Below are 23,115 nucleotides of genomic sequence, written 5' to 3' on the forward strand. Positions count from 1 at the left end.
AATGATATTTTCGCAACATACTTAAACTACATATTTTTTCACTTGAAATCGTATACAGTTTTATGAAATTAAGAATATTTATGTCGTAAGCTAGTGTTTACCCTTATGAAAGAAATGAGTCCATGTATATGTTCAGTACTGTTAGCCGCAATACGTTCAAAAGGATGTTTGCGTTGACAATAAGAGATGTGGTTGCACATATCCTTAAAGATCATTCTCTCAGTGGTCATTTCTCTAGTTTGATTACAAAGACCTACCGCTATAAGTTCTTGAAAATTTAAGATTTATTTTATTTCGTGTTTACATTGTGTAATAACATAACAATACATAAGGAACATATTTTTAACTGTTTATATCTGAGGGCTTTTTTCAAGTAGTGTGCCTTTTATCTCCATTAGTGTGTAAGGAACATGGGTACTCCTAGTAATGATTTCTTTTATGTACATTATTCTGTAACATGACGTGGATTAAAATTGCGTTTTTTGTGTGCCAACCATCGATTACAATATCCAAGCTGTATTTCACGGCACCGTTCTACAGTGACTGTTCCAAAGAGATATCCTTATATGTTTCTTTTTTCTGCTTGTTTTATCCCCGTTTTCTATGTTTCAGATGTCTATATATATCTATGTATATGTTAAAAGTGTGCATACATACATATACATTGCTCTAGTATCGACATTTTAAACACGACAGAATGTTTTCAAAATATTATGATTTGAGGAACCTCATCACTAGAAGTTAGTTCGATTACATATTAATTGAATTGAAATATCGCTATCGTTTGCACTGGGTAGTAAACGTTGTGGAATGGAGTTATTCTCAACAGTGGTAACATGAAAGAAAAAAAGAAACAAACAACAGAGAACAGAACAGATTATTTTTTGGAAAACGCTCTAAATTCTAGGCCAGGTATGTAAATCCTATCGGATTTGAGATCAAAAAGACATATTCCACACTTCAACATAAAACGAATTTATTTTGACTACAATGTATCTATTGCTGAAAGCAACCACTATATAATTTGGATTTTATGGAATTTAGTAGCAGATGTCGACTTTTTCAAGATACATGCCTTTAATATTATATATCTTACAAACAATTTGGCAGAGTTGTTGAATAAATCATCAGAAGATCCTTTGGCAGCATAGAACGCAACGAGTCCGCGGCATTCTATCACATAGATACATTGAGTAGTGTGAACAACCCCGAAGGACAAGAAATATAACATGATTCAGATTTGAGATATGTTCTGGTGAAAGGCAAAATTAAACTTGAAAATATGCATCCCTACTTTGATTTAGTTTTAACTTTGTAACTGTATGGCACACATATCAAACTTCTGAAAAGCTGTAAATATACAGAAAGTAATATTTCATCAAGTTGCATCAAAAGCGTGTGCATGTATTTTTACAGCGTATCATAACTTAATAAACAATAGTGTAAAATTTATAACTTTATAACCTTCAGTGGAGAAAAATAAATACCAACATTTGTCATTAAGGTTAATTGAATAACCATTATCTATTATATACTCGTTTTTTATTCTCCGGAAACGTCGATATTTTTCCATGGTAACATCTAATATTGATATCGGGTGTGTGACGTCATTTTAATGCGTCGTTTAAATGTTAGTTTTTGGCACTTTTATTCAGGCTATTGAACAAAATCATATGTTTGTATTATCATATACCATACGTCGGAATCATTTTGTTATCATGAAATTATTGCACGCTTAGGGAATAATATTTGAGATCCTGAATTTTTACTTGGTGCATTATTTGCGAAAACGAACTAATTAACCTGATTATAAACACAACGTACGTTTGTTGGGGGAAATATTATGTTTGGTATTTAACTTTCTTACGTTTAACTGACTCTGTTTTTACAGAAACAACATTTAACAAGAATCACTTTTTTTTTACTTGAAATTAAAATAAAGTAAGTAGACCTACCAAGTTTTCAGACTCTAGGTATAAAGACATGTTTACTTCACCGATTTTAACTTCCGAAATTTAAACCCTTTTCTTTAATGTAAATTGTTTTAACATGAATTGTTATTTTAAACCGATCAAAACGTTATAAAGTGCTCATTTTTTTTCGCTTTTATTTTTTAATAAAACGATTTGCTTTACTTTTGTCTACCATTTTTTTTCTAGACTATGGCTGTATAATACGACATGTATGATTTGTAAATGGTTCTGACAATTTCTTTGACATTCACCAGCATTATGTTATGCATAAAACGAAAGATCGATGCACCAAAAGCGGCAGATAACAAGAGGTGGAACCGGATTTCCGACTACCTATGGAATATCATATAAATGAGAAGAAACAAAGTGATTAAAAATGTTTTCGAAATAATGGCATATATTAGAATTTAATAAAGTATATTGGTGCATTGTACTAGACATAATCACATTGTTATTCAAAATGAACCGAGATTTTAACTCAAAAAGCTTGATTTTATCATTTTATCTCTCAAATAAAGTTGTTCTTTCAAAGTCCAGAATCAAAATAAGAAGTAGATAAATTTCAAAATTACATTGGGAACAGGGATCGGACCCCCCTGAGTAATTGGCTTGTTCCGATAGAAAACGTTCAGTGATGCAATTTGGAAAGACTTTTTCTGCAAATGACAATTTCGCGTGCGGGTCATCCGATTTGTTACAAAATTTCTGACGGAAAAAACACTTTTTGTATTCCATATAACACATAGTGAACGTTAAACAATATTTGATTACCTCGGCAAATATGACTCTATACAGTTAGCGGTAATTTTCTGAATTTTGTTTTCCATTGTGCATTTTTCGAAACAATAGCTTATGACATTAGAAGTACCAAATTTTCCTTTGCACTTTATCGAAGAGCTGAAACATTATCGGTAAATTGGATTTTAAACTTCTCTTGGGGCCCGTTTAAAATGAACTTATTTCTTCTACAGAAACAAACGGTATAATGTGAAGGCATTCGGACATTTAATTTTACATAATTTTGACTTTGAAAAATTACAAAGCAAATGGGTAATAACCTTATCACATATTTTCAGCACTTTTGGTATATAAAAGGTCCAATTGTATTCTCAGCATCTCTGAGTACTGCTTTATTAAATAACGATTTGAACTTTAAACTCGAATAACTGTAACCGATTGTTTCTTCTAAATTAGATTAATGGGCTGTATTATACGACATGAACTGCTTCGTTATTTCGTAGAACGATGTTTTCTGAGTCTTATAATTTATTTACATCAATCAACCATGGTTGTAATGTATAAGTCCATACAACGACAAGGATCAATGCGACAAAAGCAGGTATAGTTAACCCAGAGGTCGGAAACTGATTAACACGTGGTAAACATCCATGGAACGACGACTACTAAACAAAGTGCATTCCTAAATATTGAAGATAATACATGTAGCTTATATGAATTATTTGAAATTTAAATGCTATTTTTGGTGCATTTGTACAGGTATTAACCACATTGGGGCGTATTGCAAATCCATGAACCGCGCATAAATGCACAAAAATAGCATTCGATTCTAATATTTACATCTTCACGGTAGCTTTCTTCAAAAAAAGTGGTTTACTTTCAAGCAGTACCAGAAAATCAAAATAAATGTCAGGATATAGATTTTTCAACATCTAAATAGAACAGACAAAAAGACCCGCCACGTTCAATTGTAATTTGACTTCCAATAAAAAGAAGTTCATGGTGTTGTTCAATTTTGAAAGAATTTTTCTTTGTAAATGACCTCAGATTGCGCGTGCGGGTCACCCTTGATATCGTTGCACCAATCTTGTTTCTACGAAAAAGAAAACACGCTTTTTTCTCTCCATACAAAATACATAGTGAATGTTTAAAATATTTGAATATACCGGTTCAAGAGTCAAATACTTAGACTCCTAAATAACAGGACGGTGTAACTTTTCTGAACTTTTTTGTTATGTTCCATTTGCATTATTCAACACTATTGACTTTGATGACAATAACGAATACCTGAATACTGCCAATTAAAATGGAGTAGACGACAGAAACAGATAAAAAAAAAGGTGAATCTTGTCGTGGATGGCGACGAATAAACAAATAGAGTATATTCCATGAGTGTCTTTTCATATTTAATTTAAGGCGACCTTAACCACTCGGCCACGGAGGCCCCTAATGGCTTTATTTAAATCTAGTTATGACAGACTTTATTTAAATCTAGTTATGACAGCCTGACACTAGAACCTCTGGACGAGCAGAGGGTCAACTGCCTCTTTTTTTTATAAATCTTAGTTTTAGCAGAAGCTAGAATAATAGCAACCTACAGCAACAGTAGATTTTATGGGTTTTTTTCATCTATGTCCAGACATTCGACTCAATCAATGTCCAGTAGACCTGACTTTAATATTAAAGAAAACAGCTGGTTATGCGTTGTAGACACTGGCATATCCACTATGAATTCACTAATGATAAAGAAAGAAAATGCATTACTCGGTCTAGAGTGAATGTTCTAAAACATTCAATAAACAACAAATAAAATCCGGTCGTGCAGCCAACTCTATGAAATATTGTGTTGCGAAGTTAAATACACTGCCTTTTATTTTCAGGTAAAACGAGATTTTTGTTTGTTTGTTCAGTTAGGATTTAAGTGACAGCCACACAGTTCTGGTCATATATTACCCGCCAGGACCAAGGTAAACACGTAAACATTTTTAGGCAAGGGAAATCTTGGTGTAGAACTACAAACATTCTAAAAGTCAGATGATGACTTTCACACGGCAGGGTTTTCCTACCTCATTATCAAACAAACATTACCCCTTTAACGCTACCGCAAGCCTTGTTCGCAAATAGTTATAGTATGATTTGTTCTTTTACGTTTGTAGAATTTTTAACTGGGAAAATAATCTTAATACCAGTAATAATAAACCGAGTGAACGGGATTATCTAACACGTCTACACAATGTGTCCTGGGACGTTTACTTGATACAAAGTCATTCAACAACAGAATTATGTTACAGCTTGTAGTATGGTAATTAAACATGTAGTGTATATTACATTTTATTGATGACGATTATAACTGCATTGAAGCCTTATACAAACGGGTATACATTTAGACCTTAAAATTCATCAAATTAACCCTGCAAACTTTTCATTTCCTCACTCCCATTTTTTTCATTCTTTTAGTAAACTCAATTAATTATTGCCGCAGTGGTAAAAGGCAAAGGCTAGAGTAGAGACACTTTACATTTTGTCGGTATAATATATATAGATACTAACCTTTATTTAATTTCTATACAGACAATACATGCTGATAATGACATGATAAAGAAGACCTAATGAAACATGTATAGAGATTTTTTTATTCTTTTACCTTCGTCTAACAGGTCATTCTCCACGCATCATTATGTCTTAAGATGAACCTGTTTTCTGAACTTCAGGCTGTATTTACATGATGACTTGAACAGTTACCGACTACAGAAATGCTTTTTGACAACATTTCATTCTTCGACAGAATCAGTTATAATATAAGTGAGTAGGAATATGCTTACGTTTGCAGTAATGTATCGTACATGATAATACAATACATGATAATATTAGACTAAAGGAGACGATGCAAAAATATTATTGAGCTAAAACAATTTTCTTAATAGGCTTGTAGCTTTTCGATAGGTCTACAGACTAAACAATGTTATAGATTTCTAACAGATCGCTCGGTTTTATGTTATCACCATATCCAATATCTTATTGAATAAAAATATTAATTACGTTTCTCTTATTCAGTGACTTTGTTGTGTGAATAAAAAAGATTATACACTTACTAAACTTTCTAACACAATATTTAGCTTATAACATTTTGAACGTAACTAAAATAAATATTCTGAACTCCGGTATACGTTTAGGCCATCATTGTGAATGACATTCAGAAATTTTGATAAAATAGTTTCGATTCTATTTTTTTTTTTTATCTTTTTTCTTTTTCTAAGAAGTTAAAAACGCATAAAGGTGTTAGTATTTTCAAAACAAAAACAAATCATAAAACATGAATTAACGCGACTGTTTTCTCGAGGCAAGTAAGAAAGCATACCTTCGTGTTCATGTAATTATGGTTCATCCATTCAAAGCTTCACCCAATACGTACTTTAGTTACTATTGTGAAAAAAATTATATACTCCTAATTTGGAAGTATCTCTTGTTGAAGAAACAAAGTGAACTTCCTTAATAAAACTTGTCAAACCTATGTGCACGTTTATTTTATTTCTCTTTTGTGATTATCTTTTTCAATACTGTCGTCAATATGACTTCAGGAATGACGTAGTGATGGCGCCTCTATGTTACATGGTCAGGAAGTTTATCGTCACGGGTACTAAACAGTGCCTGCGGTACTGCCTGTGCCGATGAGGAATGAAGGCATTCTGCTTCCGGTACCGCAGGTACTTCGTCAATGTTTACAAAACAAGCGAGATCGGTGAGTGATTTTTTTCCATTTTTGTCATTTTGTTACTGCATGGAGCAGTTTTTTTTCAAAAATCGGGGAATGTAGCGGGGTGTAGATGTATCTTATGTACATATCCATGCTAAATGTAGTGGCAAATGATAAAATTTCTAGAAACGCAAGGACAAATAAGTTGGGAATGAAACGTGAATGTTTTCACATCAGCGGCTGTTCAGACTCATTTCTTTTCGCTGACCTAAACCGTATCGGCACTGCCGTCGTAAATTATATCTATAAATGACACCTGATCTGCCTAAACGTAAAATGTCCAGAAAATTCCGGATTTGAACATTATGCCACTATGAAAAAGTGCCGCAGCCACTTCGACGATGCCGCAGCCCCTTCGAGATTCCACAGGTACTTCTAAAAGTATCGGGGCATACATTTAGCCCAAAATTAATCAAATAACGTACGATCACGCCAAAATGATGTTATATTGGTCAGATGCCGGGCTTCTGGTTCAAGAAAATGGAATAAAGATATTTTTGGTTTTTGTTCTTCACTCGCCTTTTTGAGATTTTGCAACAGCACAAAAAAATCAAAATATTTTTGGAACAAACTTATTGACGTTTTTTAACAGATTATGCGGTACCGGAAGCGAAGTGCCTTCATTTCTAATCGGCACAGGCGGTGCCGCAGGCACTGTTTAGTACCCGTGATCGTGTAAAACCAGTGTTTAGTCTCATTTGCTTTAAATTTTATTTTGGCTACGATATAACAAGAAATAGGTAGTGGTTAGTTATTTTAACAACACCTTGATCTGCGATATTTTATTCAGTTCTCTGGATTTTTTCAGACCTGACTAAATATTCCCTCAAGGAGAAAACAATATGGTATAATCAGGTATAGTTATAATAAGCAAAGCATGTAAATTGCGCGTCCTACAAAGTGTGCGGTAAGTTAAAAAAAATGAATTAGGATGCCCTACTACAATTCTTCATTAAAACCTAAAAAAACAATACATTTTTTGCAGCGTATATACAGGTCCGTGTACAAGATGTCAATTAAAAACAATTAGATATGCTTTGAGTTTCTATAATTTACATTACTTTACAGTTATGTGTGACGAAATCAAGAAAACTAAACTGTACTAACGCATTTTAGTTCTTAGTGTATTGAACTTCATTTAAACAAGGTACATTGAGCATGTCAGTAAATATTCTTATCGATAATTACATGTTTGAAGCATTTCTGCTTCTAAAATCTTTATGATATATAATGATAAAAACAGTTGTAAATCATGGTGTAATTGACGTTAGAAGTCATATTTCTAATATGTATCTACAATTAGCTCTCCTTTCATACGGTAATTTATTTTTATAAATATCAATATATTACCTTTGGCATGAATGTGTAGCCTAGAGGCCACATTCCTTCGGAGTATCTTTAAAATATTTTATATTGAATTGCTGTTTCTAGCGTTTAGATTTGTTATTTAAGTGAGTTCTCTAAAATAATCTGACAAGTAAATGCACCTCCCACCTTAGAACGGTCAGTGGCAAAACAACGTTATGCGTCGTAAACCCTCAATCTTTTTAGCGCGGGAAATCAACGAATGTCTCAACCTGATATGAATGGAACCACGTACTCCCATTCCAGCCTACGGAAGATATCATATTTATCTCCCTAGTAACCAGGAATGGTTGAAATCTGCCTATTATTAACGAACACTAGGGATAATGAATCAAAAACGAAAAAGATAAAAGATACTTTAATGATTTTTTTCAGGGTGCAATTTATAGCACATTCATTTTATACAATTTGAAGAGCGTACGTGCACTGTTAGCAGTTTTATAACAAGGGTCTGAAACGGAGGCAGCATTTTTAAAGTCTTAATATCTACATTCTTTATAATCAATGTTTATACATTCTTTTAACAATTTCTGTGTACAAAAACGTATGATCATTCAGTCTGAGACATCCTGTTCCGGCTGACAGATTTATGGGTTTTCCTGTTCTGATTTCGTTCAAAGTAAACTATTTCAAATACTCCCAAAAAAAAAAACAGAGGTTGTTTTTTTTCCAAAGCAAAAAACAAACACAAACATTCCTAACATAGTCTGAATAAAATCATGCCTTTACATAAACGTCTCATCTGTTTGCGGATGCTTACCTGTAAAAGCGAAGAAATTAATTTGAAATTGATTGATGTCACAATGATGGTTTGAAGCATGACCATTACCTCTCATGAACAGACACAGTCAAACAATGTCTGCAGTTATTTTGCTTGACTGTATTCCATGCTTCAGAAGGCTCTTTTTACAGATTTTATTATCAGTTTTAGAATAAAAATGTCTGCCAACAAACACTTCGTCCATCTTCCAGGAATTATTTACTTATATATCGCGTTATCAGGAAAATAGCAGAAGATAAAAACTGTAAACTTATTGCATGATCAATGAATTATTTCTATTGTTAAATGTTTCCTTTATATATAAAAAAGGGCTCCTATGTTCAATAGAATAGACAAACATTATTGTCATTCTCCATGAACACAATATTGAGTAATTAGCCATTGCAAATATTTCTGTATATCGGTAATTGTTGCATTGTCATTAGTGTTATTAGTTACAAATAAAGTAGTGGTTCTTTAATTCGCTGTAAAGTAGTGATATTGATGCAAGCACGAATGTTATTCAAATTGATTTCATACCCCAGTAAAGTATTCAGTATATTCATCGGTTACATCTAATGGTGCAACATAAATCTGACACAAGCTAATATGGATTCTAAAATACCTCCTCACTAGTGTGAAAATATTGGTCGGAAGTCAAGCTGAATTTCAAATGGGGTGCGGATCATCAGTAAGCAAATCTGCCACTGAAACAAAAGATAAAGGGAAACTATCTAAATGTTCCCGAAATGGCAAAAAGGGTAAAACAAAGTATATGTCAAGCGGAAAATCTGTTTCTATTTCTGAAACTGAGATTACAGTCATCGAAGATCAAAAGGAAAATTTGGAAATTGACGATACTTTTGGCGATTGATACGGAAAAATTGTCAAATTGTCTATTCCGTACAGAAGAACTTTATGCTGCTAGTATTAAATTCGAAGACAAAAGCTTACATAAAGCCAAAGAAACATTACAAGAACAGCAGTGATTATCATATTGGAAGATCTTTCAAGAAGACAGGTGTGGTTTTCGTTGTTTGGACAGTTTCGATTTGACAAAAGATTCTTTGTAAAAAATAATTCTACGGTACACACATGGAGACAATCGTCATAGTAATAACGTCTCATCAAATTCAGCGAAAATTCCGTCATAAAATATTGATACAGCTATGATAAACGACCATTATTTTGAGACAAATGATTTGAAATATACAATGGAAAATTATGTTACTGACTGTGGAAAATTATGTTACTGACTGTCATAATTTTAAGGAAAATACGTCAAAGACAAATTATGGGTTAGGGTTATCACACAAGAATGGAACTAAAAATGAAATAAGTGAAACAGAGGAAGCAAATGCAGAGACGGTTTAAATATGAAGATAAGAAACAGGAAAAGTATCGTCGGTTATGAAACTGTGGACCAAAATTAAGCACGAAGTCGTTAGTGCTTTATCTATACATTTTCATTGATAAAGGAAACACGTAAATAAAAATACTAATAGAAAATTAAATCAAGTTAATAAACTGTTATTTTGTTAAAACGTTAGGCAAACCTTTCAATATCTAAAACACAAGGACAGAAGTCCGTCAGGAAAACTAAATTCAAAGAACACAACCGTAGTCACAGAGATTGGATTATTCCAAATTCTCGATGACATACTGTTGGAAAGACACGTAAATTGAATAAACTAGAACATATTAATGGTGAGAGAGTGATCTTTTTAAAAACTGGATCAACATTTTTTTTTCATAAATGACGAAATTATTATCAAAATATGGGCACAGAAGTGTCCGCATATTCGCTATCATTTTTGTCCGATATTCCTTCAATATAAGATATTCGATTGTGTATATTTTTAATTTAAGAAAGGAAATTGCTTTGTCACCTTCACGTTGTCGCGCGAATCAGACCAGCTGAACAGTTACAGCAACACTCAAAAATGAAAAGGTAAAGGCACGAGAGTTCTTTACAACTATTGCACCGGTCTGTGCAAAAAGGTATCTATCTCCATTTAGTAAAAAATGCGGCTATAGATTGTATACTATTTAAACAGTCATATTTTCAAGTTTCGTGTATTTTGCACTATTTATATCATTTTTATAACAAAAAAAAATGTTGTTTTTGTCGATTATGTTTATGCAACAAGGCTAGAGTTAGGACCGTTGTTGCATTAAAACCATGTTTTAGAACTGATAAGCTTGGTTTGCGCATCATTATGCCTAAAAATATCAATGAAATATATTAATTTCACATACTTGATGACTGAAAATTAATATAGTCCATTTACATTAGGCTAGTGTTCTTTTTATTATAGGACCATTGTTGCATTAAATCCATGTTTTAGAACTGATAGCTTAAAGCGTAATCATTGTGGAGTTAGACCCAATGTTGCATACCTGAAATACCAGGTTTTACTCTTAAACAGAAGATTGCGCTGCTGGGGAGGGGTGTGGGGGAGATAATCAGGTAGGAATGTTCTTTTTATGCCACAAAGGTCCTATCTCCATTCTGACCATGGGGATAGTTACCTTTTTGCACGGACCCCTTCATATTATTGCTATGCTTATTAGCGACTGATTCAGTGGAAGAGACAAAGATAATGATAAAAACGACTTTATTTTATGAGGCTACACATTTCGTTATCCAATCTTCCATGTGGGCCCCAAGGCTTACATGTTTAAGTGTACAGAAAAAAATAAAATGTTAACTGTACATTAATATGCCGCATAGTCACAACCATATTCAAATCTGTTGACACATTATCTTCATAATACTTCTGTACATGTAGTCTGAATTACCCTTAAACGCTGAATTGAAAGTTTAAAACTTTAGTTCAAGATTTAGACGTCTTATTTATGATCAGAAACGATAGAACCTTTTTACTGAGATTGTGTAATTTAAAAATCGGCCTTTTGATTCCATACCTCATGTTTTTATTTCGATTTAAATGAGATGTGAAACCAAAATTTGTAGTCCTGTTTGGCGCCATATAACCTATACTGTGTTGGTGCGCCGTAAAACCCAAATAATTAAATAAATAAAAATCGGCCTTCTCATTAAATCTTATTGAGTATACTATAGTTTTTATTTCATAGAACACACTCGCTGGGAATACGTCGTATGTACTGACCAAATATTCATATTAAGAACCACTTAGGTAACATTTGTACTATATTCGTTCAGTACTATATTTGTTTAAGTCGCTTAACTAACATTGACGGAGTGGAACACTGAAAAACAAAGCAAGAACAAGAATCAAGCAAGAATAGCCACTTTCAATGTTTTAAGTGTATCCTGTGTTTAATCCAGTATTAATGACTGAATCATGATGAATAAAAACAGAATCAACTTTAGTGACAAGTTTGTCGTACAAGAATCTGTGTATGTCTTCATGTTCAGCTTTCTATAAAAATTGTTAGTTGCTTTCAAACTAAACAATTTATTTCAAAAGCTTCTAAAATGTTAAACATTTACAACATGTTTTTCACATAAGGTTTTGCATTTAACAAAGTAAATCAGTTCAAGATCTATGAAAATTAAAACGTTTGAACATATTATAACTTAATGTACTTGTAGCGTGCTTTTCGCCTTATTTTCCCACAATAACAGAACTTGAGTAGTCCTCTTCCAATAAAAATCCAGCAAAAGTGCTGTAACTGCTTCCGGAAAAGGATTTGTCCGAGTCGAGATTTTGGACGGAAACATCATCGCCTTCCTCTAACTGAAGAACAATAGTTTGGCTAGTCGTTTCATCCCCTGTATCTCCAGCGTTTACGTACATAGTTGTCAAAGCAAGTCCATTTCTTACGAACTGTGCACGTGCATCGTTAGAATGGCGTGACACAAGCGTTGTTGAGAAAACGTACGTTCCAGATACCGGAGCTATAAATGTTCCAATGTGGCTGTGGTAAGCGTTTCCTACGTTGGTAACGACGCTCTCAAAAATAACAGTCTGATGTACACCACCATGCTCAAGATGATTAACCATCTTAGCAAAGAATGCAACATGGGTTTCATTTGCCGTTCTCCGTATTCTTTGCATTGATGAACCTACAAAAAGAAAAAAACATTTTTGTTCACATTCAATATTTCAGTAAATGATAGTTGAAAATGGTCAATTAAAGAATATCAAGCTAAAACAATAAACTTGACAAAAATTGATCCGACTTAAGCAAGTATATATGTGCGTACATTTTGAACGTACATTTTTGTATATCTATCTCTACTTGAATTATTGCTAACCAAATTCACAAAACAGAATAAAAAGAAATAGTGAAACATTTTTCTCAGATGGAACAGAGTTGTTTTTTAACGAAATAACGAGAAGTGGTACTACAATATAAACCGTCTTAATAATTCGAAAACGAAAACCTGCCATTGTCTGTAAAACCAGAAAGCTTCTTGGATGGTAGATCGGGAGGTAAGTCTGTTTTAACGCAACTTTTCTTTCGGTCAAAAACTTTAAACCTCCTTATCAGAGATTCTAGTTGAGAGCTTCGTTGCTGTTGGACACGTAGTTGCTTTTCCATGTAAGCAATCTGGCTTCGTTGAATCTTGTCTTGAGATTTCAGACTGTCAACCTCGAGAAGAAGTTCCCGAACAAGGCTTTCAGTTTCCTCAAGTCTTTTAAGAAAAGCTGTTTCGCTTTCTGAAAGACATTTAGCCTATAAACCTTATAGAAAATCTGATTGTGTCCCACCCATATCGACAGAAGGTTGGCATTTTTTCCATTAATATATTTACTGCAATGTTTACATCACAAGCCGAAATATTATAATAATGAAATTATAAAATGAATTACACAGTTTTATTACTCAAACTGACCTGTTTCAGCTGTAGCCATCCCAGATATGGTGACACAGATGACGAGCAAAACTTCAAACATGTCAGCTGGAGATGACTTACTTCTAAATGTAAAATTTTTATGACACCATTTAAAGTAAGAAAGATAAGGAATACATGACATGTCAACTTGTTAACGAATAATCAAAAGATAAAGATAACACAGAGTTTAAAATTAAATCTTATTTTTCGTTTCAAATGTAAAAAGAAATCAATATCAAAGGAACACAATATGTAAAATAAATTTCATCTTTCCATGTAGACCACAAAACTCACAAAGTTTAACCCAATACCACGAAGCATATATTAGAATCAAAATATCGTATAATTAGATTCAAAACTAGTACTTCGACTCGACTGCCAGAAGCAAGACGCTCGAAACATAGGCTAGATAGTTTTGTATTAATAAAACTTCATGGCATGGATTTCTGATGTTTATTCTGCTGAAAGAGTAGCTGCTAGTTATGCACCTGCCAGTAATTTTGATTCTAACACGACCAGCAAATAACTTACATACATGTAGAGCAAAATCTATCTCGGGTTATTCTGCAATAACCCACGCGCGTGCAATGACGTCATCCGATCCAGGTGCTTAACACGGTCGTAAGAAGTAGTTACCATTTTTTCTAACATTGTTGATATCAGTATGTCGTGTTAGAATCGAAATAACAAGTTCCCAAGTGTGATTTATCGTAGAATAACCCTACGGCCTTCGTGATATATTCTTACGCATAAGACTCAAAACGCGGGTTATTCTACGATAAACCACACTTGGGAACTTATTATTTCTTAAATGTACTATAACGTATTTCAAGCTCCTATTTGACAAGAATTCCGATGAAAACTCTCTACGATTCTACTGAACATGTAGTAAACTGAAGCAATTTCAATATGTACATACGAACATCATTTTCAAGACGGCTTCAGTTAGGTCTCTTAGTTTCTAAATTAGTACAACTTTTTGTCGAGCCAGCTTGCGGAACTAGCTATTCGGTGTATATGCGTTAGTGCTCGCTTTGATTGACCGAACAATATTTTTGATAGGCATGGAGCAATATTGTTTATATTTGGCATGAATGTTAACCTCAATGAGACAGAGTGTCATGTACAAACCCAATGCTCCTTTTTTCAAAGGTCATGGTCACACTTGGAGGTCAAAGGTCATATCAGATCTTATCCGTGCCATAACTTTGGCATGCGTAATGGAATCTTGTTTATATTTGGCCCGCATATTTAACTCAATGAGAGGGAGTGTCATGCGTAAAATCCCAGGTTCCTATCTCAAAGGTAAAGGTCACAATTAGGGGTCAAAATTCGTTTTAGAGCTTATTCGGGCCGTAACTTTGATACGTATGTAGCAATCTTTTTTTTTTTTTTTTATTAGGCTTAAATATTCATCTCTATGAGACGGAGCAGTCCTTTTTTTTTCGGCATTAATGTTTGCCTCTTGGAGACAAAGTATCACACGCAACTCCAAGACACCTACTTCAAAGGTCAATGTCACAATTAGGAGTCAAAGATCATTTTATCGCTTGGCCGTGCCTTAACTTTGATATGCATTGATCAATCTTATTTATATTTGGCAGAAATGTTTGCCTCAATAAGACGGAGTGTCACGCGCAAACCCTAGGACCCTATCTGAAAGGTCACACTTCGGAGTCAAAGGTCATATAAGACCTTTGGCCATACCTTTGATATGCATTGATCAAAATGTTTTATTTGACAGATCACTTTTTTTTGTGTGTGGACAATTATTTTTATCCAATTACTTCCATTTGTTGTATTATAAATAGTTAATTTGGAACTATTTCTTACTTGCAGTAGAGAAAAACTGAGACCACTTTTTTGCGGCACAACATGGATGGTACTTTAAATTTTAGGGGCATATTTGTACCTAGAAAAGATTTTTATTTGGACTTAGATTTTTTTTTTTTTTTTTTTTTTTTTTTTTTTTTTGATAATTGTTTCTGCTAAATAACTTTAATTTTCAACAATAACAATAAAGCCATTACATAAATTTGATAATACTCTAGTAGAATAAAGCTTTGACACCGACGTCGCTTTAAGTATAGGAGACGTTGGTGGAATTGACTTCTTTATAATAGTTAAAAAAGTAAACATTTTGATGTTTTGACAGGAAAAACTTACATAATAATTAAAAGAAAACATTACATTTGTGACGTATCACATTGAATTTATTAAACTCGTTGAATAAAATTGATAAATGCTCGGCGGATATGAAAAGACACCTATGAAATATCCTCTATATCAGAAATAAGAAATAAAGTCACTTCTGTCCTTCGAATGTTTGTCACGTTTTACATAATACGCCGCGATCTGGGAAAGTATTTTTCGATATCTAATGTTATCTTGCGCTTTATTCAATTAAATGTATATCAAAGTATTGGAATAAATGTATCAGACTTTTCATGAGAGCCTTAATAAATCGTACTGCCGTCTTTGTACGCTTGTAAATAGACAGTTTGTTTCTAGCTGCGAGGCTTTTGTGCCCTGCGCTCCTGTACGGATTGACTCTGTATGAAAGGTAGGACTATCTGCAATGGAAACTACATGAAAATTAGATATGATGTTTCATAAAAGTTTTTAAATGCTTACAAAATTAATCATATGATTTTACAATTTCACTTCGTCTTTGATATCTAACAATAAGCATGCTCAGAGTTTAAGTTGTTGATTTAGGTATAAACTATAAGTATATTCTGTACAATTTTCAATGCAGCTATTGCTAATTGCTATAAGTAATTTTAGAAGAAAAGTTTCGTTAGTTCTACATTACATTTCGTAACGTACAGAATCAGTAAGTGTATGCCATATATATTGATTTAAGTTTTTTAATTGTTTTGCAAAATCCAATTAAATTTGAACAGGTAACAAATTTCAATAGTTTATAGAGACAGTACTTATAAGAACATATGAAATCAAAAACATTGAAATGCATGCAAAATTCCTTATATTGCTCAAAAATTGATACATTTTTAATCGAGAAATTTAAAAATTTATTATTAAGATTTTCATATCAAAGAACATTTTGTGATCAAGGTAATATATCTCCTCTTGGACATGTGGAGATGAATCATCAATGAGACATAATTCTATTTGGATAAGTTTCATATAGAGTTAGCAGTAATTTCGATTGCTAAACAATGGTCTAATGTATTGTTTGCGAAAAGTATAGCACATCTGAAGCAGTCCGAAACCCTTCAGATTCATATTACAACAGAATGCAAGTATTTAAGTTCTGACAGTTACTAGAACCCAGGACCTCTCACACCTAAGCAGTGTATATAGCTAGGCAGTGAAAATGCGCCCTTATTCTCTCCTCAGCTGCATTACATGTACGTAATTAAGAAAACTTTTGTTACAATAAAATGTTTAGAGTACCCCGGATTATCCGTGTATTGCCTTTGTTAGCTAACGGCAAATGTCGTGTAAACAAAAACATATAATCTAGTGTTTCGAGTATTTTTGTTCGGTCAAAGCTGCCCAGATTTCTCTAACTTGTGAGTATGAACTTGTAACGAATCTTTAATGTTTGCCTTTGTAGCAGCAAGCAAACAGCAAAGACAGTTTAATCCAAATTTTATCGATGGTTTTACAAGTTTCGAGGGGATTTCAAAGCATAGGAAATTTCAGTTACAAACTAATTACCTCTATGCATGTGATTCCCATCGCTTCATTAGCATTCGCTGTTTATCAATTTTATGTCTTAGATCGACTGTCATTCCTTCGTTCCTGGACATAAAGTCCATTTCTTACATTTTACTCATTACCGGTGTCGCATATAAGACCACGGAGAACTCTTAGTTCTATCTCACCAACTTACCTTGGACTGTTTTACCGATGCACATCACTTAACAATAAGAGAATAATTCTATATATATATATTATATATTCATCGCAGCAAAACAGATTTATGTTAAAGGGCGCAATATAAAATACTAAGAACTTCTCGAAATGGGACTTAAAGACTTTCGTATAATCTCTGATTACAGTAGCTAATAAACGTTTATTCCTGAACGTATTGCCGAAACCGTAGGCGGAAGAGACTAGCAGTGATATTGCTTTCCAGGTTGTAAAAATGTATGGCAAATGCCACTTTTACAACTAATACGTGCATTCCTGAATAGATATAACATCCTGATAGGTATGTTTTTATACTAATGTCGATCCTTTTAAAGCCTGAAGGAAAATGTTTCCTTGTTAGCAACTTAAGTTAACATTGTGGGTTTGAAATAATCGAGTCCAAAGTCGCATTAATTTTACAGTTATCGCCAAATAGTGTCATTTTGTATACCAGTATCATTCATATGGCTAATTGGCCTATATTATAGCTTTTTGTTAATCTAAAGGCAGCATGTTAGCTATTCGAATATTCGAAGACTTATAAAGTTTAAAATGATAGAAATGGATATTAGATTTAATGCATTGAATTGACTGCACAGAGACATTTGACGTATATAAACGACTACAGATGTTACAATGACGTGTTCGACCAACTGATATAATCGATAATAAGATATTATGTAGACCGAATGCAATACTACAAAGATCCAGATGTCCTATTTCGTCAAATATAGAAAATGATTTAATTAGCCTGTTAATTCTCTCGTTAGAGACATCACTGATTTCTTCATTAAAGTTTAACTTCAGAATGACATACAAATGGGTAAATAATAAACGTTAATATTTATCTTATTTACTATCCCCTGTCTGTTTAGTGTTTACATTTCATTTCAAACAATGGTAGCTCGTTGGATTTAAAAAAAGTAAAAGTAACAAAGTAAAACGGATGCCAATCGAATGATTAAAGCCAACGTTTTAAAACCAGATCTAGTATACTCTTCATTTTTTAATATAATAATGATTAGAACTGTAAATAACCAAAATTGAAAACAAAAAGTCACTGAAGTTTATATAAATGGATATATTTATATATAATAAATTATGTCAAAAAGTTGACAAGCTGTCCAAATTATAATCACAACAGTTTAATTTAGATCAAATATTGATTTCGAGATGAAAGATGCGACTGAATGACATTAAGATAAATGCACTGTATAATTGGTATTGCCGTATCAATATCGTTGGAAGAGTCCTTTTCACAGGAAAATATATCGTGTATTTTTGACAAGGGTCTTAACGTCGAATGTTAGTCTATAGCTTCCCGATCAAAGAGACGGAAACAGACTTTAACTGTGACGTTGGCCTTCAGTGTAAACAACAGTCATCCACTTCTACTTTAAAGTTTTCGTTTCAAACGGTCCGCTTAACTTGCATAGCAGGCCATCTGGAATCAAAATAATCCCAAAACATGTTCGTTTTTTAAGACCAAAACTGCTATCGACAAAGGTCAAAAGTTTATCTCAGAACCTAAATAATTTTATGGGTTTTATTGTATCAGAATCGAAGTCATTAACCAGTGATATAGAAGTATAAGGTCAATACCGACGTCAGTCCTTTTTCTAGAGCATGCCGTAATTGGTATTTCATTGTTATATGAAGCCTGTAGACATACGCCAAAAATAACTTTAGCACAAACGATCTTTTAGAAAACCAAACACATTTTTATTGATAGCATATACGAAGATGAAACAACACTGATTTAAGGAATAACAACATTAGTTTTTCGTTAATGGTTTTAATATATGTACATGTACATTTTGTATATCTAGTTGTGTGAAAAATGTTTCGATTTACATGGTCTCTAATATTTGGTTAACAAAAATATTTCTTTTCTCAATGTCGGCTGGAAAAAAAACTTCTCTACTCTCTAGTATATGTATTTATACTACGAAAATTACCAAATAAACGTTATCCTTGCTTGCTAATGTCTATCAGTATCGCAGTGACGACCGTTAGTGATGTCGGTACATTGTTTTTATCTCTGAAAATGTTTACAATACTTATGTTTAAAAATGATTTGTTTGTTTGGTATTTCTAACATTTGTTATTGTAATGTACTGTTACTGACAACCTTACAGCTTAATTAATGCGACCGAAGTATCTGAACTTCTGTTGTATTAATTTACATATATGGACTCGAGCAGCCTTGAAACTTAGCGTGCAAAATTTCAGGAAAAACGTTGTGTCCTGTTTGAATTCAAACAAGGAACATTGCTAGCATTGCCACACTGCTTTTTGTGTAGCAGGTAGATTTTTGTTAGTTACGACACACTTTATACTTAACTGTTCCCTTGGCTTATTTTTACTTATATAATTTCATTTCAATATAACATTGGATAAAGTACAATATGTATCATCTCGTTGATAAGGGTCAATGGTTTGCCTCTAAGTTCATGAATTTTACCATTTCCTACTGATATTTCATTTTGTTTTGCTTTAAAAACTAAATTCAAGAATTGTAAGGAACTGTTATTTCCCACTATTAAACATCTATAGAACATGATTTACCAAAAATATAAGAGAAAGAAAAACGTCTACCACGAATCTAACTAAAATGACACGTATTGCCTTTATGACAAAAAGGTGCTAACTTAAGTGATGTTGCACCACGTGTTACCTTTTGTGTTGGTGAAAGCACTACTTTAATGAAACTGTATTACTTTTATAGTTGGTGTTATGTTTAAGGAAATGTAACATGTACTGAAACCGAGTGCGTGCATTCGTTTGCGGGAAAAGATGCAGTGAAAATTTTAGATGTGATTGTTTGTTGCACCAGACTAATTTGCATTTTGCTTTGATTGAAAGCACGACGATATAGCACGGGGAAATAAGTAAGATTAGCCCGTAGGGTATCGTCTTGGACGGAAATAAAAGTTAGTACCCGATGTTTTTCTTTTAAAGAAATAAGACCGACATTAATGCTATACATAAAGTCTAGCTTCATCACTTATCTCCTTTAATCGACAAGTGCTCGTTATTTTGAAGAAGAATTAGCCATAAATAAGACCTTCTCACAAATTTTATTAACTGTCACAGCAGCAATCTTAAAGTGTCATGTAGCGGACGTAAAAAGTCTCTCTTTACTGGGAATCAGTATTGTCAGGATCATGAAGTTTATTCAATATCCATGTAATAGAATTAGGCTGAACCGGTGCTTTGGTTAGTTGTTGCATTTTCCATAACCCTCTCATGAACAGACCCAATGAAACTGAATCTGCTATTAATTCTCTTAGTTGCTTTCTACGCTTCCAAAGGATCTTCTTACAGATTGTATTGGTTAGTAAGTATCCAGTTTGATGAATTAATATTAATATCGTAATGATAGGTCATAAAAAGCATGCATTAAAGGAAATTTAAAAATGTTTAAAAGTAATAAAACAAAGCGTAATATGGTAATTTCAACTGTTTTTAGATATAGAAATTTAAAATGTAACTGATCAACATGTATGATCTATTCAGTGTTTAAACAGCATATCCGAAATGTGTGGTATTTATCTTTTTGGAAGGTGCAATTCTAAATTTTAGTTTGGGGATTTTTAAGGGTGCAAGACGATCAAACGTCAACACCTTCCTCAGAATCTATATAGAAAACAAGTTTCTCAAGTGCAACATTAAAGCTACCAGCTATCTATTTTAGAAAAGACATTTTTGTATAGCCATTGTTAAATGTTAATATGAGCTTTGTTCAAAATATTAAGGTGAATGATCAGTCGTTACGTAAAAGGTTTGCAAAAATTGGATCGACAAATGTTTTAAATGAGTGCATGCATAAACACGTGTCAATAGTGAGCACCCAATTCAATGATCATTTTATGAATCGCAATCAGTCCGACGACGACCACGTAGATATAATAGGGTTATTATAACAGTAGCTCGATCTGGAATGCTGTATTCGGCTGGAGTGGATTTTTGCCAGATCGGATCATACGAGGCGCGCAAGCGTCGAGTGTGATCCGACCTTGCAAAATCCACGAGAGCCGAATACAAAATCACAGATCCAGCTATTGTTACAATGACCCTTTTATTATATACCTCTACCTTTTTGTTTGTTGCTTTGTTATTGAACGAAATCTTTAAATTTTATCGATATTAAAATGGAACAAAGTGAATTTTTTATGAGCGCTATTTACAGAACTGTGCCAGCATACAATACGGAAGGTACAATACGGAATTTAAAAGGTACAATACGGATTTTTTCTGCCTGTTCATATTTAATTGTGAAATACAAGCCGATGTTTTTACAGAATTTATATAGGTATATAATAAACATGTATATGAATACGTTACATTATGCAAATATCAAGACATTTTCTCAACTAATCAGACCAGGACAGAACAGAACAGATACTTTTTAACGTATACAATGCATGCATCTTGTTAATACAACATGAGATTATATATATAATACAATACAGACATGGGCATTGAATTGAAATGAGTAAGAATGTGCATTGTCTTCTGCAGGATTTCGAGGACATTTTAATGAAAGTGTCTATGTTTTGATATATATATCTTACTTAATGGATTGTTTCTACCATTTGAAGGCATATAAAAATTCACAAGAAACTCCAAAATAGTAGACGTTAGTAGATGCCAACCTAATTTTCCTTAAAGGTTTATCATGGTGAATGGAAAAGTAAGTGTATAAGTCTGATATGTAAGATAAAATTCCAGGGATATCAGGAAACAGATAAGTAAGACAGTGTATCAAACAGTCTATACATGTTTATTCGGTTAAAGGAAGACAATTTTAGAAAATACATTAAAACGGGCAGGGGACGATTTGAAAACGGACAATTTAGAAAATATATGTGAGAAGTCATTTATGTTGTCCGGTTGACAATTTACCCAGACATACAAAGACACTTAAATAGGCGAAAGATTAAATTATATGTGAACACTTGTCTGAAAAAATGGACGCAATGATAAATACAATTTTGAAAGATTTTTTTTAAATCTGAAATGTCCGATAAAATATACTGATAACCATATACATTTGTATGTATGTACATATAGATATAGCAATACTATTAAGTGATACATTTTCCTGTTAGTCAATAATATTTTTAATTTTAGAAAAATAACATTATGACAATTAAAATATAATATCATACGTTTGTTTTAAACTTCTGACATTTCAATATTAAAGTGATATTTCTAAGTGATATACTATGTAAAGATCTATTTGTATTTGCATGAACATAAATCATGCATGTAACCTTTATCCAATGCAATAATATCAAATATCTCTCTTTATTTCTATGAATTTCAATTTGCTTTTACCTTATCTGAAAACAATGTCCATATTTGTTCAATAGATGTTCAGTGAAATAATACCATTTTCCTTATTAAGGGATATACCATATAAGGCGTTAAGTAAATTCAATACACATCTACATAATTTCAATCTGATTACGAATTTCCGACGTCACAGACAAGTATCTGACATTGATGGAATTTCTACATTCGGCCGTTTCCTTTTTTATACAAGAATTCTTCCAGGAAGTGTAAGAAAAGCAAAAACTGGGAAAAAAAATAGAATATTTTGTTCCGATGTTCCTTAGATATACTGCAGCTATATTTATGCTTGGGACTGCAAGTACACCTACAATGTTAAATTTGTTTAATGTCACTTACTGTTTTGAGACGGTCCCTAGTTTATCCAAGGGGATAAACAATTTTAAAGAGTAATTTTAATGGATTGGTTTTGTTTTTACCAAGAGGACTGGAGTTTAATGTTTACTTTAACAAACGT

At 32.8% G+C, this 23,115-nt stretch overlaps 1 protein-coding gene across 1 annotated transcript; it reads right to left on the reverse strand.

Annotated features, from left to right (window-relative positions):
* Nucleotides 1–11,307: 11,307 nt before the first annotated feature.
* On the reverse strand, nucleotides 11,308–13,535 carry LOC123565728 (C1q-related factor-like). Its single transcript, XM_045359528.2, has 3 exons — nucleotides 13,419–13,535; nucleotides 12,970–13,242; nucleotides 11,308–12,644 (listed from the first exon to the last, which is right to left on the reverse strand). Exons 1-3 carry the CDS (start codon nucleotides 13,477–13,479, stop codon nucleotides 12,184–12,186), a joined length of 795 nt encoding a protein of 264 aa, XP_045215463.1. The 5' UTR covers nucleotides 13,480–13,535; the 3' UTR covers nucleotides 11,308–12,183.
* Between the last annotated feature and the right edge of the window lie 9,580 nt (nucleotides 13,536–23,115).

Source organism: Mercenaria mercenaria, chromosome 8, assembly GCF_021730395.1.
Source record: "Mercenaria mercenaria strain notata chromosome 8, MADL_Memer_1, whole genome shotgun sequence".
Lineage (NCBI taxonomy): Eukaryota > Metazoa > Mollusca > Bivalvia > Venerida > Veneridae > Mercenaria > Mercenaria mercenaria.

Bases quoted from the DNA above. Each gene is read 5' to 3' on its own strand.
- LOC123565728 (XM_045359528.2), bottom strand. From the start codon at position 13,479: ATGTTTGAAGTTTTGCTCGTCATCTGTGTCACCATATCTGGGATGGCT. The intron at 13,243-13,418 runs GTCAGTTTGAGT...AATGTCTTTCAG, and splicing joins GATGGCTACAGCTGAAACAG to AAAGCGAAACAGCTTTTCTT. The intron at 12,645-12,969 runs GCAGGTTTTCGT...TTCTTTTTGTAG, and splicing joins TTCTGGTTTTACAGACAATG to GTTCATCAATGCAAAGAATA.